General features: G+C 46.7%; 1 protein-coding gene across 1 annotated transcript in view; it reads right to left on the bottom strand.

Annotated features, from left to right (window-relative positions):
* The window catches only part of si (sucrase-isomaltase), a gene marked incomplete at its 5' end in the record, with an annotated part of 323,712 nt that overhangs the window by 71,881 nt on the left and 236,831 nt on the right, over positions 1-15,000 (bottom strand). The window contains one exon of the mRNA XM_084309006.1: positions 5,605-5,753. Within this exon, the coding sequence (XP_084165132.1) occupies positions 5,605-5,753 (149 nt within the window). The remainder of the gene's footprint in view (positions 1-5,604; positions 5,754-15,000) is intronic.

The raw sequence follows: 15,000 nt of genomic DNA on the forward strand, positions 1-15,000 counted from the left end.
GCCGCCGCAACTAGAAACACTGGCCTGGCCTGCAGTGGCCTGACTGCAAAAAAATATATAAAAAAAAATTATAATCATTTTTTATTTAGTACCACCAGCAGTACCACCAAGTACCAGTAGTGGTACGCGTACCACAGGTTGAGAACCACTGAACTAGAGAATGAAAACGTACCTCCATTCTTATGTCCTCATTTTGAGGTCGCTCCCATTTGTTTACATTTGGAACACGGATTGGGCCTTTAAACTTGTTTACTAAATCAGCACATGCATTTTAAATCCCCCCTGACCAGCTTCCTTTTTTAGATTCATTCATTATTTTTACTTTTTTTCTTTTCATTACCTTTTCAAAAAACTATTTTACCATTATGGTGATAAACCAACAATATAAACATTATTATTATATTACTATGAATATAATATTGTTTATAAAGGATGAAATAGAATCATACTCTGTTATGTCGTCAATTGCCAGCTTCTCCCAAGCCCCCGTAGGATAGGGCACAGGCTGCAGTGGAGAGGTGCGTGTGACTGCTGACTTGTCATGTGACTGACATGTGTTGCATGCTTTGATAGCCGACTCAACCTGGGCATCCATGCCAGGCCACCAGTATACTTCTCTGAGTCTCTGTTTTGTCCTCACGATTCCCTGGTGAGTGTCGTGAGCCAGGGAGATCAGTTTGGGCTGTAGACTCTCTGGGACGAGCAGTCTATATGGGCGTCGCACGACACAGTCATCGTGTAGAGAGAGTTTGTTCTGTAGTTTGAAGAACATCCGTAGGTCCGGGTCTAGATCCTTTTCGGATTTAGGCCATCTGGAGGTGAGTATCTCACGTAGTTTCATTTGCACCAGGCAGGCAGTGCATGCAGCTTTGAACTCTGCCGCCGTGATAGCTGAGAGATTAGAGACAAGGGTTCCACTTCCACGTCCTCCTCCTGGCTAGGTTCTGAGCCGGGTAGTGGGAGACGGGACAGTCAGTCCGCAGTGACGTTTTCTCTGCCGGGCTTGTACTGAATGTCATAGCAGAATGACATTAGCCTAGCGGACCACCTGGCCATGCGCATGCCCGCTCTACCTTGACCTTTTGAAGAGAGCAGTGTGGTCAGGGGACTGTGGTCTGTCCGTAGTGTGAAGTGTCTTCCCCACAGGTATGTCCTCCACTTTTCCGTTGCCCACACACAGCCCAGCGCCTCTTTTTCCACAGTAGAATATTTTCTCTCTGCCTGGGACAGCGTGCGGGAGGCGAACGCCACAGTCCTTTCTGAGGCGTCCGGATGCATCTGGGTGAGGACGGCGCACAGACCGTAGTCCGATGCGTCTGTAGTGACGACCGTGGGCAGCTCAGGGTCAAAGAGTGAGAGTGCAGGGCTATCAACTATGAGTCCTTTAACTGCCTCAAAACTCTGCTGAGCCTCAGGAGTCCAGTCGAATGTTGCTGACCCTCGGAGCAGCGCTTGCAGCGGCTCCACGACAACGGCGTAGTCTGGGATGAATTTTGAATACCACCCTGTGAGCCCCAGGAATGACCTCAGCCTGATGAGATCTGTAGGTGGGGGTAGCTCAGACACAGCAGCAGCGTGAGATGCGTCAGGTTGTAGTCCTTTTGCTGACACTGTGTGCCCCAGGAAAGTCAGCTCTGTTTTCCTGACGTGACACTTGGAGTATAAGCTTGAGCCCCGCGTCGTCTATGCGTCGCAGCACCGCCGTCAGGTTCCTGTTGTGCTCCTCCACTGATGTACCTGTGACAATGATGTCATCGAGATAGCACTGGACCCCCAACAGACCTTTAAGGATTATTGACATCATCCGTTGAAAACAGCTGGGTGCCGATGCCAGTCCGTACGGCACTCTCTTAAAGCGAAAACAGTCCATCATGAGTAATGAATGTCGTCAAGCTACGGCTGTCCTCGTGTAGTGTAACCTGGTGATAAGCACTCTGAAGGTCTAATGTCGAAAACAGTGTCGCGCCCCTCAATTCTGTAAACAGTTCCTCCATGTGGGGTAGTGGAAACCCATCTATGACTACTGCCTTATTTGGCTCCCTCAGGTCCACACAGAGGCGTAATTCTGCGTTTATCTTTGTAGTAACGACTATGGGTGAGATCCATTCAGATGCCTCTACAGGCTCTATTATGTCCTGCTCTACCAGTCTCTTTATCTCCTGGGATACAGCTGCTCTAACTGAGAATGGCAACCTACGTAGTGGTTGTTGTACAGGTCTGACTTCTGGATGTATTTTCACCCTATGTGTGAATGCCTTTGCACACCCAAGTGTATTTTTCTCAACACTGGTCGCAACTGAATTTGTCTGGTTGCACTGAGCTGACGTGACCTTGCCGTCTAGTATCTGCATCTGTAACGCAGTAAACAGGTCCCTCCCTAACACTGGAGACCCATTCTGCACAATGTACATTTCTGCATCAGTGCAGCGGTCACCAAAAGCTACACTAGCCTTCAAGCATCCATGAACGGGGATTGCATTACCTCCGTAGCTGACTAGACTTAGCTTTGGTGTTGTAAGAGATGCATTAGGGAATAATTGCATGTAACTCGCTCTGGGCAAAATAGACACAGCTGAACCTGTATCTAGCATGAGCTCAATGTCCTGACCGTCACGTTCATCTGTGCTAACCTGCACTGTACACACTATCTTTTCAACCGAACGTGCACCCTCTACCATGCACAATACAGTCACTTCAGGTACAATCTCAGACTTGGTTACCTCACCCACTCTGTTAGAACCCCGACACACTTTTGAAAAATGTCCCTTCTTTTTACACATGTTGCGCAGTGCATCCCTAGCAGGGCATCCATCAAAGCTGGCGATGTGTTGAGGAGAGCCACTTCTGTAACATGTCTTACCCTGCATAGACTGTGTAGGCAAGGGTTGCGGTGACGCATTAAAATTACCCCGCTGTGACTTGTACTGTCGCGAGCGTGAAAACTGGACCGCCTCTACCGTGCTCTCCGGCTGTCCCTGAAGCATGACTTTTGCCTCCGACACCGCAGTTTCAATCTGAGCAGCGATCATTACAGCCTTGGTCAGTGTCAGTGGAACTTCCAGTAGTAACCGCTCCCTGATGCGTGCTGAGTTGGTCTTTTCGACCAGCTGGTCCCGGATCATTTCCTCTTCCATCTCCCCGAACTCACAAGTTGTAGCTAGCTTTTTTAGAGAGGCAACGTACTGGTCCGTGCTCTCGCCATTGCGTTGGCTACGTTGACGAAAACGGTAGCGCTCCGCCACTACATTAACTTTCCGTGTAAAGAACTTTCTAATAACTGATAAAGTTGTGGCGTACTTATCATCTGCCACAGTCATTGTATAGAAAAGTCTCTGTCCTTCCACTCCCAAACAATGGACGAGCAGGGCACGCTTGCGCGCATCAGGTAGCTCCTTCTCGGACATGGCTAGTAGGTAATTTTCGAACGAGCGGATCCATGCCTTGAATGGAATGGCTGGCTCTCCGCCGTTTTGAAGAAAAGGTGCCGGTTGACTTAGGTTCAACATCGACATCGTCGTCGCCAATATGTTATGTCGTAATAAGAATGAGTATGGATGCTTTAGTACCAGGGTCTGTCTTTATTCACGTTCATACCAAGAGCTAACTTGCTCAGTCATTCACTCCACCTGGTGTGTCACGCCGGGGCCACATCCAGCCCGGTGTAACCCATGCTCTATGTTAGAGCTCCGCCTACAGGCCTAATGGAGACACCACATACTCAAAAGCCCAGACGATTTAAATAACTACCGCCCGATCTCCAACCTTCCTTTCCTTAGTAAAATATTAGAAAGAGCAGTGCCCGCCCAACTCCATAAACATATGTCCAACTATGAGCTCTATGAGCCTTTTCAATCCAGCTTCAGAACAGCACATAGACAGCCCTCCTCAAAATTACCAACAACCTCCTCCTTGCAGCTGACTCTGGCCACATCCGCATCCGCATCCTCATGAACCTTTCTGCAGCCTTTGATACAGTTTCCCATTCCATCCTCCTCAACCGCCTATCCAACCACCTTGGCATCACTGGCTCAGTACTCTCCTGGTCCTACCTCACCACCCGGACACAGTTCATCACCATCTGTGATTCCAGTTCCACCCCGGCCCCAGCCAACCAAGGCATCCCCCAAGGTTCTTTACTTGGCCCAATCCTGTTCACCATCTACATGCTTCCCCTTGGTCAGATCATCCGCCGCCACAGCCTCAGTTTCCACTGCTACGCCAATGACACACAACTATACCTCTCCACCAAACCATCCACCCAGCTCCCCCCACGCTCCCTTGTCAACTGCCTCCACAAAATAAAAACCTGGATGTCATCTAAGCTCCTCAAACTAAACAACAATAAAACTGAGCTCATGGTTGTGGCACCCAAGTCCCTTCTCCGGAAGGCTGTAGATCTCACCCTGGACATACAGTAGACGGCTGCTCCATCTGCCCTTCCCCAAAGGTCTGCAACCTGGGCGTCATCCTGGGCTCCACCCTTTCTTGCCACATCAGTTCTGTCACCAAATCTGCCTTCTATCACCTCAGAAACATTTCCAGACTCTGACCATCACTTTCCGATTCCACTGCAGAGACAGGCTCCAGTATGTTCAAAACTCAGCTGCCAGGGTTCTCACCCACACCAAACCCTGGCAGCACATCACCCTCATCCACCTTCACTGGCTCCCCATCAAATCATGCATCATCTACAAAACCCTCCTGATCACTTACAAGTCCCTCCATGCCCTGGCACCTCAGTACCTCACTGACCTCCTCCACCCCCACGATCCTCGGACACTGGTCAGCTCTCCATTCCCAGAACCAGACTGCGGACCTTTGGGGATAGAGCTTTCAGCGTGGCAGCTCACACCCTCTGGAACTCCCTCCCCACAGAACTCTGCAACGCCCCAACTCTGGATTACTTAAACTCCTCAAAACTCACCTCTTCAACATGGCCTTTGACCCCTAACTACCTCATTGAATGTTGTATGTGTGAGTGTCTACCATGTTTGTTATTGTTGTTTTTCGTAAAGCAACCTTGGGTTTTATGAAAGGCGCTATACAAAACCATGTTATTATTATTATATCCTTGTCATACTAACAAAATGGTTGCTTCTTAGAAAACAACTCTCTCACTCTTGTTTTTTAGTTTGGAGATAGATTTAAGGTAGGTTTATCGATAAATCATCAGGTTCTACTTTGAATCCGTTCTAAAGCATTGTACCCACCACTGAGCAATATATTGCATATTAATTTGAGGCAATATAGTGTAACATGATCTTATCATGCTAGTTATTAACCTGATATTATGGAAAAAGCATGATAAAAGGTCCACACCGATATTAAATGATTGGATTAAATGATAGCATGTAATAATTTAGCCATGACGTTAACAAAATGTTATATTGTGTGTGTATGTGCATGTGTGTGTGTATCTGTGTGTGTGTGTGTGTGTGTGTGTGTGTGTGTGTGTGGTGTGTGTGTGTGTGTGTGTGTGTGTGTGTGTGTGTGTGTGTGTGTGTGTGTGTGTGTGTGTGTGTGTGTGCGTGCGTGCGTGCGTGCGTGCGTGCGTGTGTGTGTGTGTGTGTGTGTGTGTTTGCATGTGTGTGTTTGAGTGCTTACTCATGCAGCAGTGGTCTGACCACAGTGCTTCCCTTGCTGTGAGCCTCAAACATCAGAGTGTAGAGGTAGGGCAGGAGTGTGTAACGGATGTTCAGAACGTCCCGGGACGCCTCGGCAAAGGCTGGTCCCCAGGCGGCCGGGTCCTGTCTCTGTTGATTAAAAAAAGAAGAACAATCCAGATCAAGGAAACATTTTGGGAAATAGTTGTATATATATATTTATATAAATATACAGAAGTGAAAGGAATGACCAATGGTCAATCGTCTCCCTAAGATCAGACGCCTCACCTTTAAGACCTAAGAAAAGTCAAACATACCAGTATGAGAAACGTGCAGGAGAAACGTGGAGGACCATTTCAAGATAAGATAAGATATTCCTTTATTGACCCCCTTGGGGAAATGCAGGCATCATAGCAGCATGATGGCGGGGGGATGGGAGGCACAGGTAGTAGAATACATGATTACAGGTTTTGATTGATTGAAAAGTTTATTAACAGATTGCAGAATGGGTACAGTACAGTACAGCTCAATACATACAATTGTTAAGGGGATGCAGACCAGAGAAAGACGTTCATCTTGTTTACATCAGGGTCATAAAATTATAGTACAGTGGAGAAGTAAAAAGATACATTTGAATAAAAATAGGCAGTATAAACAATATAACAATATAATTAACTCTGAGAATGCACAGATGGGCAAGTAGGCAGTGTAAATAGGTCAAAAAAAAGTATTTGATTTTATGGATATAAATCTAGAGCAAATGGAAAAGCTTCTCTTGTCCATACAGTGTGATAAACCTTGTGGCCATGATAACTTAGATGGTAACCTGGTCCAGCTGGCAGCCAGAATTGTAGCAAAGCCACTGTGTCATATTTTTAATCTATGTCTAAGTGAGGGTGTTTTTCCTCAAATGTGGAAGATAGCTAAGGTCACTCCACTTCCAAAAAATGCTAAACAGCCTTTTAATGGAGCAAATAGTCTACCAGTTTTAAGCAAAATCATGGAAGGTGTTGTTTTTAAACAGATTCAGCATTACCTCTCAGAAAACAATATCAATTCTCAATTCCAACATGCATATAAGGAGGGTTATTCTACATGTACAGCTTTAACACAATTAACAGATGACTGGTGTGATGTATGTGGCTGTTGGTGTGTTACGACCTCACCATTCCTATTCCTGCCCTCTAGGGGGAGGGCGAGCACTTCTTAAGGTGACAGCTCAGCCCGCTTCCGGGTTCGTTGTTATGGCAATAAAGATAGCTACAGCCATGGTCTGTAGTCCCTGTAAACAGCGTATCCAGTGTGATTAATATGCTACCATTGTACGGGGTCACATATATAATAAATGGCGACGAGTACGGTTCATCCAGTGACGGCACTGGTTGAAAAGAATCCACGCTAACGTTTGTTTGATGACGGAACGAGTGGAAGAGGAATCTACACTGACGCCGGTTAGCGAAGGGGCTAACGTCGGCGGATCTGCTGCGGGACAATCACACAGAGGGATGGCTGGTATCATCGGGCATATCGTGGCTTTTGATGAATCGACGGAGCAGTGGCCGACTTATGTGGAACGGTTTGAACATTTTGTGGCTGCAAATGACATTTCCGATGAGAAGAGGCTTCCGGTGTTTTTGAGTCTAATAGGGGCAACAACATACGGGTTACTGCGCAGTTTGATTGCTCCGGATAAACCGGGGGATATAACTTATACTCAGACTGTGCGAGCATTGCAAAGCCATTTTTCTCCCAAGCCCATTGTGATTGCGGAAAGATTCCGTTTCCATAAACGACATCAATCGGAGGGGGAGACAATAGCCCAGTATATTGCGGATTTGAAGAAGCTGTCGGAGCACTGCGAGTTTGGCACGTACCTGTCAGACGCGTTACGGGACCGGTTCGTGTGTGGTCTCCTCAGCGAGTCCATACAGAAGAGACTATTGACCGAGAATGCTCTCACCTATCACAGAGCGGTGGAAATAGCCGTTGCTATGGAAACGGTGGCGAGGGAGGCACAACAGCTCAGCAGCTCTGTAAAAGTGAATGCGATGTCTCTCTCATCTACACCTGGGAGAAAATGCACCCGGTGTGGGAGGACAAATCATGTGGAGAGTGGCTGTTTCTTCAAGGACCAGGCCTGTCACCGTTGCGGTAAGAAAGGCCATATTGCACGTACATGCAGAGAGAGCAAGCAGGAAAATTAAGCAGCAAGTGACACAAGATGGGAGCAAAGAGACAGAGGGGGGATTAACACAAGATGGGAGCAAAGAGACAGAGGGGGAGAAAGGTCAAAAAGGCGGATAAATAAGATGAACACCAGGGGGATGCAGAGTGATACGGGGTCTGATTCAGATGGGGAATTAGCCCTGCACAGGGTGGATGCAGCAGGTGATGTGTCTCAGCAGGGCGGTTCAGCCTCATCAGTGATTTGGGTTAGGCCAAAAGTGGAGGGGCAAATGATTGACATGGAGCTTGACACGGGGGCAGCCGTTTCACTTATATCAGAGAAAATGTATAGTGAAAAGTTCAGTCATATTCGCCTGCGCCACACCCACATTCTGCTGAAAACATATACAGGTGAAGTGATCGCACCAGTGGGGGTGGTAAAGGTGAAGGTTCAAATGAACAGAGACCAAGCACGGCTCCCACTATATGTGGTGAAAGGCGATGCACCCCCCTTGTTCGGCCGTGAGTGGCTGAGAAGAGTGAGACTGGACTGGAGAGCCATAAAAACAGTTAGATCTGGACAACGCATGCAGGGGAACACGCTGGAAGCAGTGTTAAAGGGGCATGCCAATGTATTTAAGGACAAACTGGGGACATTGAAGGGCTTTGAAGTAGCTCTGACACTCAAGCCCGAACATCAGCCGAAGTTCTGTCAGGCCCGGGTGGTTCCCTATGCACTTAGGCCAAAGGTGGACGCTGAGCTAGAGCGCCTGCAACTGCTAAATGTAATTTCGCCTGTGCAGTTCAGTGAATGGGCGACCCCCATTGTGCCTATCATTAAGAAGAATGACAGTGTGCGCATCTGCAGGGATTTTAAAGTGACGGTGAACCCGGCCCTCTGTGCTGAACATTATCCAATACCCCGGATAGAGGATATGTTTGCTTCGCTAGAGGGGGGGCAGCGGTTCAGCAAGCTGGATCTGGCTCACGCATACTTGCAGGTGCCGGTGCAGGAGAGTTCACGCAAATATCTCACCATCACAACGCACAAGGGGATGTTCTGCTATAACCGACTGTCTTTCGGCATAACGTCAGCGCCCTCTATCTTTCAGCGTATTATGGATCAAGTCCTCCAGGGGCTTCCCAATGTGCACTGCTTTTTGGATGACATATTGGTAACTGGGTGTAATGATGCAGAGCACCTGAAGAATCTGGAGGGGGTGCTGGGTCGATTGGAGAAGTTTGGTCTCAGGGCGCAGCGAGGGAAATGTGAGTTTTTCAAGGACTCACTGGAATACCTGGGACATTATATTGACGCCACAGGCCTTCATAAATCCCCAGAAAAGCTCAGGGCGATTGCTGAGGCCCCAGCCCCGACAAATGTGGGCCAGCTGCGCTCCTTCCTGGGATTAATTAATTATTATGGTCGGTTTGTTCAGGACATGGCAACGACACTCAGCCCCCTTCACGCGTTACTACATAAGGGGACACAATGGAAATGGTCACAGGAGTGTGGGAAGGCTTTCTGCTCAGCTAAGGATCAACTGCTCTCGGAGAGGGTGTTGACACATTACAATCCCCAACTGCCAATCATACTGGCGTGTGACGCCTCGCCCTATGGCGTGGGCGCGGTGATTTCGCATGTGATGCCGGGAGGTCAAGAGAGGCCCATAGTGTTTGCCTCCAGGACATTGAGTAAAGCGGAGCAAAATTATGCTCAGATTGAGAGGGAGGCCCTGGGGATCATATTTGGCGTGCGCAAGTTCCACGCCTATCTGTACGGGCGCCATTTTACCCTACTCACAGACCACAGGCCCCTGACTACAATATTGAGCCCCAGTAAAGCTATCCCATCGATGGCGGCTGCTAGACTGCAGCGATGGGCCCTAATATTAGCTGCTCACAACTACACGATTCAGTACAAGGGGGCGGCGGAACATGGCAATGCGGACGGCCTCTCACGCCTGCCACTGCCGGTTGAGCATAAGGACAAACCAGGTTCAGTGGATACGGTACTGATACATCACCTTGAATCGCTGCCAGTATGCAGCACTGACATTCGTAAGGAAACGAGGTATGATCCAGTGCTCGCTCAGGTGATGGACATGTGTTTGTCAGGACACTTCCCTGTGGCGCAAGGGCAGGACAGTGCACTGACTCCCTATTACACAAGAAAAGATGAACTCTCAGTGGTACAGGGGTGTTTGTTGTGGGGAAATCGGGTGATTGTGCCTCCAAAATTGAGACCCCAATTACTACAGGAGCTGCATGCAAGCCACCCGGGAGTAGTTCAAATGAAAGGTGTGGCTCGTAGTTACATCTGGTGGCCGGGGATTGACGCTCAAATAGAACAACAGGCCAGAGTGTGTCAGTCGTGTCAGCGCAACCAGAAATCTCCCGGTCTCTCCCCACTTCACTCCTGGCCGTGGCCAGGCACTCCGTGGCAGAGGATACATGTGGACTTTGCAGGGCCCTTTGAGGGTCATATGTTCATGGTGGTGGTGGATGCTCACTCCAAGTGGCCAGAAGTGAAGCTGATGGGCTCCACCACAACCGCTAAGACTATTCAAGTACTGCGGGGGTTGTTTAGTCGCCATGGATTGCCAGAAGTTCTGGTGAGCGACAATGGGCCGCAGTTTACTTCATATGAGTTTGCGTCTTTCCTCAAGGGAAATGGAGTGAAGCACATGCGCTCTGCTCCTTTTCACCCGGCCACGAACGGTCAAGCGGAGCGCTTTGTACAGACACTAAAACGCTCATTGAAAGCGTCCCGAGGAGCGACGACAGTGCAGCACAAACTGGATTCGTTTCTACTCAGCTACAGAAATGCTCCCCACGCCACGACTAATGAGTCTCCGGCGGTGCTTTTCCTTCGCCACCGACTCCGCTCCCGCCTTGACCTTCTCAAACCCAGTGTGGCAGCGGTGGTGGATCAAGCTTAGACAGTCCAGCAGGATCGCAGAGCCCAGTTCGCCAGAGACAAGGACTTTGCATCGGGAGACCCGGTGCTGGTCCGTGATTATAGACGGGGGGAGGATAAGTGGATGCCAGGGGTGGTGGTCTCCCAGGAGGGGCCAGTGTCCTACACAGTCGGGGTAGGCTCGGGGCATTGGAAACGCCACACAGAACAGATGCGGGCCTGTGACCCGATGCTACTCACTTCAGGGGAGCCTATACCACCAGCCCCATTGGCACAAACTACGACAGTCCTTATGCCAGATCCAGTGACCGTTTCCCCAGCGGGCGGACAGGAGTCCTCCCTAACCGGTCCCTCAGTCACGCACACTGAGGCAGCTGACTTAGAGCCAACCAGAACATCTACAGAGACTAGTAGGAGGTACCCGGTGAGGGTAACTAGGCCTCCTGATCGTCTCACATATTGAGCGGGACGTTCTGACAGTCTCAGTTGGACTATGGGGGTTATTGCACTATTGTTTTTTGGTGTTATATTAGGAGGGGTCATTCAGGGGCACTTTATCACTATATTAGGTACTGGGTTTGGAAGTGGGGACAGCGATACGATTAAGTGGGGAGGAGTGTGATGTATGTGGCTGTTGGTGTGTTACGACCTCACCATTCCTATTCCTGCCCTTTAGGGGGAGGGCGAGCACTTCTTAAGGTGACAGCTCAGCCCGCTTCCGGGTTCGTTGTTATGGCAATAAAGATAGCTACAGCCATGGTCTGTAGTCCCTGTAAACAGCGTATCCAGTGTGATTAATATGCTACCATTGTACGGGGTCACATATATAATAACTGGCTACAACAAATTGACAGGAAGTGAATGGTGGGTACTGTACTACTAGATTTCAGTGCAGCTTTTGACCTCATAGATCACAAGTTGCTGCTCATCAAACTAACTGCATATGGATTCAGAACTGGATAAAAAGCTATCTATGTAATAGACAGCAATGTGTTGTGTTTATTGGTACCCTGTCCAACTTTAAATCCCTACATTGTGGAATTCCACACGGAAGCTGCATGGGGCCCCTATTCTACGCCATTTTTACAAATGATTTGCCATGGGTATTAGAAAATACATGTATGACTATACACCGATGATACTACAATGTATGCATCATCAGACAAGACAGAAGAGCTTAATGAAGTCCTTCAGAGAGAATTTAACTTAGTGTCCAATTGGGTGTCTGAAAACAGGCTGAAGTTAAACATCTCAAAAACCAAGAGCCTAATATTGGGATCCAAGAAAAGATGTGAAGCTAAGTATATCTTTAGACAGAACAGTTATTGAGCAAGTTAGAGAGGCAAAGCTATTGGGTGTCACACTTGATGGAACACTCTCATGGTCAACTCACACCAACAATGTGGTTGCCAAAATGAGCAGAGGTATTTCAATTATCAGAAGGTGTAGGTATTTTCTAACCGATCTGATATTGAAGCAAGTGATACAGTCATTAGTTCTTACTCACCTTGATTACTGTCCAGCTGTCTGGTCTAATGCCTCAAGACAAGAGCTCAATAAGACCCAGCTCACTCAGAACAGAGCGGCCCGTCTGGCCCTGAACTGCTCAATGAGAAACAGTGTGGAGGGGATGCATACCAATAGGCCGGGAGCCAGGTCCACCCCTCAGGATGTTTTTTGCTACCTTTTGTTCATTATTATTTCCAGTTATCCCATAACTTGGGCCATCACAAGTTGATAATGACCACCCCCAAATCAGCCCTGTTTGGCCTCAGGGGCCAAAAAACCCTCTTCTTGGGAAAAGCTTCTGGCGAAATTATGTAATTGCAAATATTATGAGGGTACAAGCTGTTGTGGTTGAAGGTGGAAGACAGACTGGATTGCAGCCTGATCTTGTTCATGAGGAATAATATATATATCTCAAGAGAACCTATCTGTTTGTATTCACAGCTAACATGTACACATGATCGACACAAGTATGGTACTAGGCATGCCTGTAGGGAAACGTTCACACTGCTACTACCAAAAACCAATGCAGCAAAGAAAATTGTGTTATATAGAGCCATGTCATATTGGAATAAACTGCCAGTACATCTTACTCAGATAACCAGTAAGATACGTTTTAAAAATAATTTGAAAAGAGCATTGAAAGAAAAATAAATTAGTTTACATTAAATAAAAACACAGATACTGTAGTTTACACTGTAAAGATATGACTGTGAGAGTTTAATCCCTTTTATTGTATTTTCTGTGATCTGATCTCTGTTTGTGTACTGTAATGCTATTTGGAATACTTTCTATATGTAGGAATATTGGAATATATTTTTTAATGTATGCTACTATAATGTTATGTGTACTGTTTTTGTTGTGTGTGGACCCCAGGAAGACTAGTTGTTGCTGCGGTGATGACTAATTACGGTGATCCGTAATAAAGATAAAATAAGGTGCAAGATGAGGGTATGTATGCCCTCTCAGTTATATTTGCCCTACAATAAATATAGTTACAATATATATATATATTGTATATATTGTATATATATATATATATATATATATATATATATATATATATATATATATATATATATATATATATATATATATATATATATATATATATAATCAAGTCAAAATTATGTCATTCCACAAAAGACAGATGTGTGGGTAGCAGAGTTGGAGGAGTCTGCTAAAGGCCCCATGAAATCAAAATATGTTTATTCTTTTATCACATATCTCTATAGAATTTGTAATTTCCTGGAAAACAATAAAAAAAAGATTATGAGTCATCCTGCACACAGGGGCGTATCTACTAATTTTGCATTCAATGAAATGCTTTCTAGAATGATAATTTACAGCACATTGTAACTAAGCTAGCACTCATTTTGCATCCAATGAAATGCTTTCTAGAATGACATTTACAGCACATTGTAACTAAGCTAGCACTCTGCCTCTTTAACTAAATTGAACAAATGTTCAACATTAGCTTGCTAGATAACGTTACTAATGTTGCTTAACGTTGCTAACGTATGTTGCTAACATTAGCTTACTACCTAATGGGTCGACCGTAATGCACATTCAGCACTATTGGTTACTGTAAACACCAATCAATATCCACGACAAGTCCCTCCCTTGCTTCCTGTTTTTACAGGAAACATGTACATGTGTGGAATCCAAATAGCATTCTGCTAGCTGTTTCATGGGGACTTTAAACTCACTCCTCAGAAATATGACCATTGGACCAAATCAAGTATGCAATTTTGATGTGGCTTCATCGGTGGCACAGCTGCTTTCATGCTGGCAGAGCACAGGACCCGCGCTTTGAAGCCAAGTAAAGGTTCCGGCCAAGTATAGGAAGCTACAGTCTGTGCAGGCATGAATGACAGACGTAACACATGATGATCAAGCATGCATCCAGCTTTCAGGCCTCAAAGGACAGCTAAGAGACCTGTTAGCCAGTTCTGCATGCTGCATTAAACCACATGATGGTGCAGTATCTACCCCAGTTTGCAGTACATCTTAATCGACTGCAACAGTAATAATAGCCCTAAGTGACAAGATCACAGAAAGAGGACAGACTGTACCGTGCCGTAATGCATATGGGCCAATCTGAAGGTATTAAGTCCCTTTCTAGAACAAACTGTAATGGGGACAATAGTCAGTCTACCACACACACACACACACACACACACACACACACACACACACACACACACACACACACACACACACATATATATACAGACACAGACACACACACACACATAGAGCATGAGGCGGTAGCATTATTGTGATGACATGGTCCAGCCGAGGATCATGGGTAAAACCAGATGAGAAGGAACCAGACAGATGTGGCCTACAGGACTCAGCCGTACAACACAGGGGCTGTATGTGTGTGTTTGTGTGTGTGTGTGTGTGTGTGTGTGTGTGTGTGTGTGTGTGTGTGTGTGTGTGTGTGTGTGTGTGTGTGTGTGTGTGTGTGTGTGTGTGTGTGTGTGTGTGTGTGTGTGTGTGTGTGTGTGTGTGTGTGTGAATGTGCGTGTGTGTCTTTGTGTGTGTGTGCGTGTGTGTGTGTGTGCATGTTTTGCCCACTCCTGTCTGCGTGTCTGTCTGTCTGCATCTGTCCATCCATGTCTGTTCTCATATGTCTCTCCATGTGTTTCTAAAATTGGAACTGTATGTCCCTTCTCTTTCAGACACAAATTTAAATAAGAATAAGAATAATAAGAATGAGAGTAATAAAATGACAGACAAATCCTCCCAGCTGCCGTTTAGTGGGGACTAGTTTGATAACAATGATTTGTTATATCCCTG

The sequence above is a fragment of the Notolepis coatsorum genome (assembly GCF_963971535.1).
Source record: "Notolepis coatsorum genome assembly, chromosome: 1".
Taxonomy (NCBI): domain Eukaryota; kingdom Metazoa; phylum Chordata; class Actinopteri; order Aulopiformes; family Paralepididae; genus Notolepis; species Notolepis coatsorum.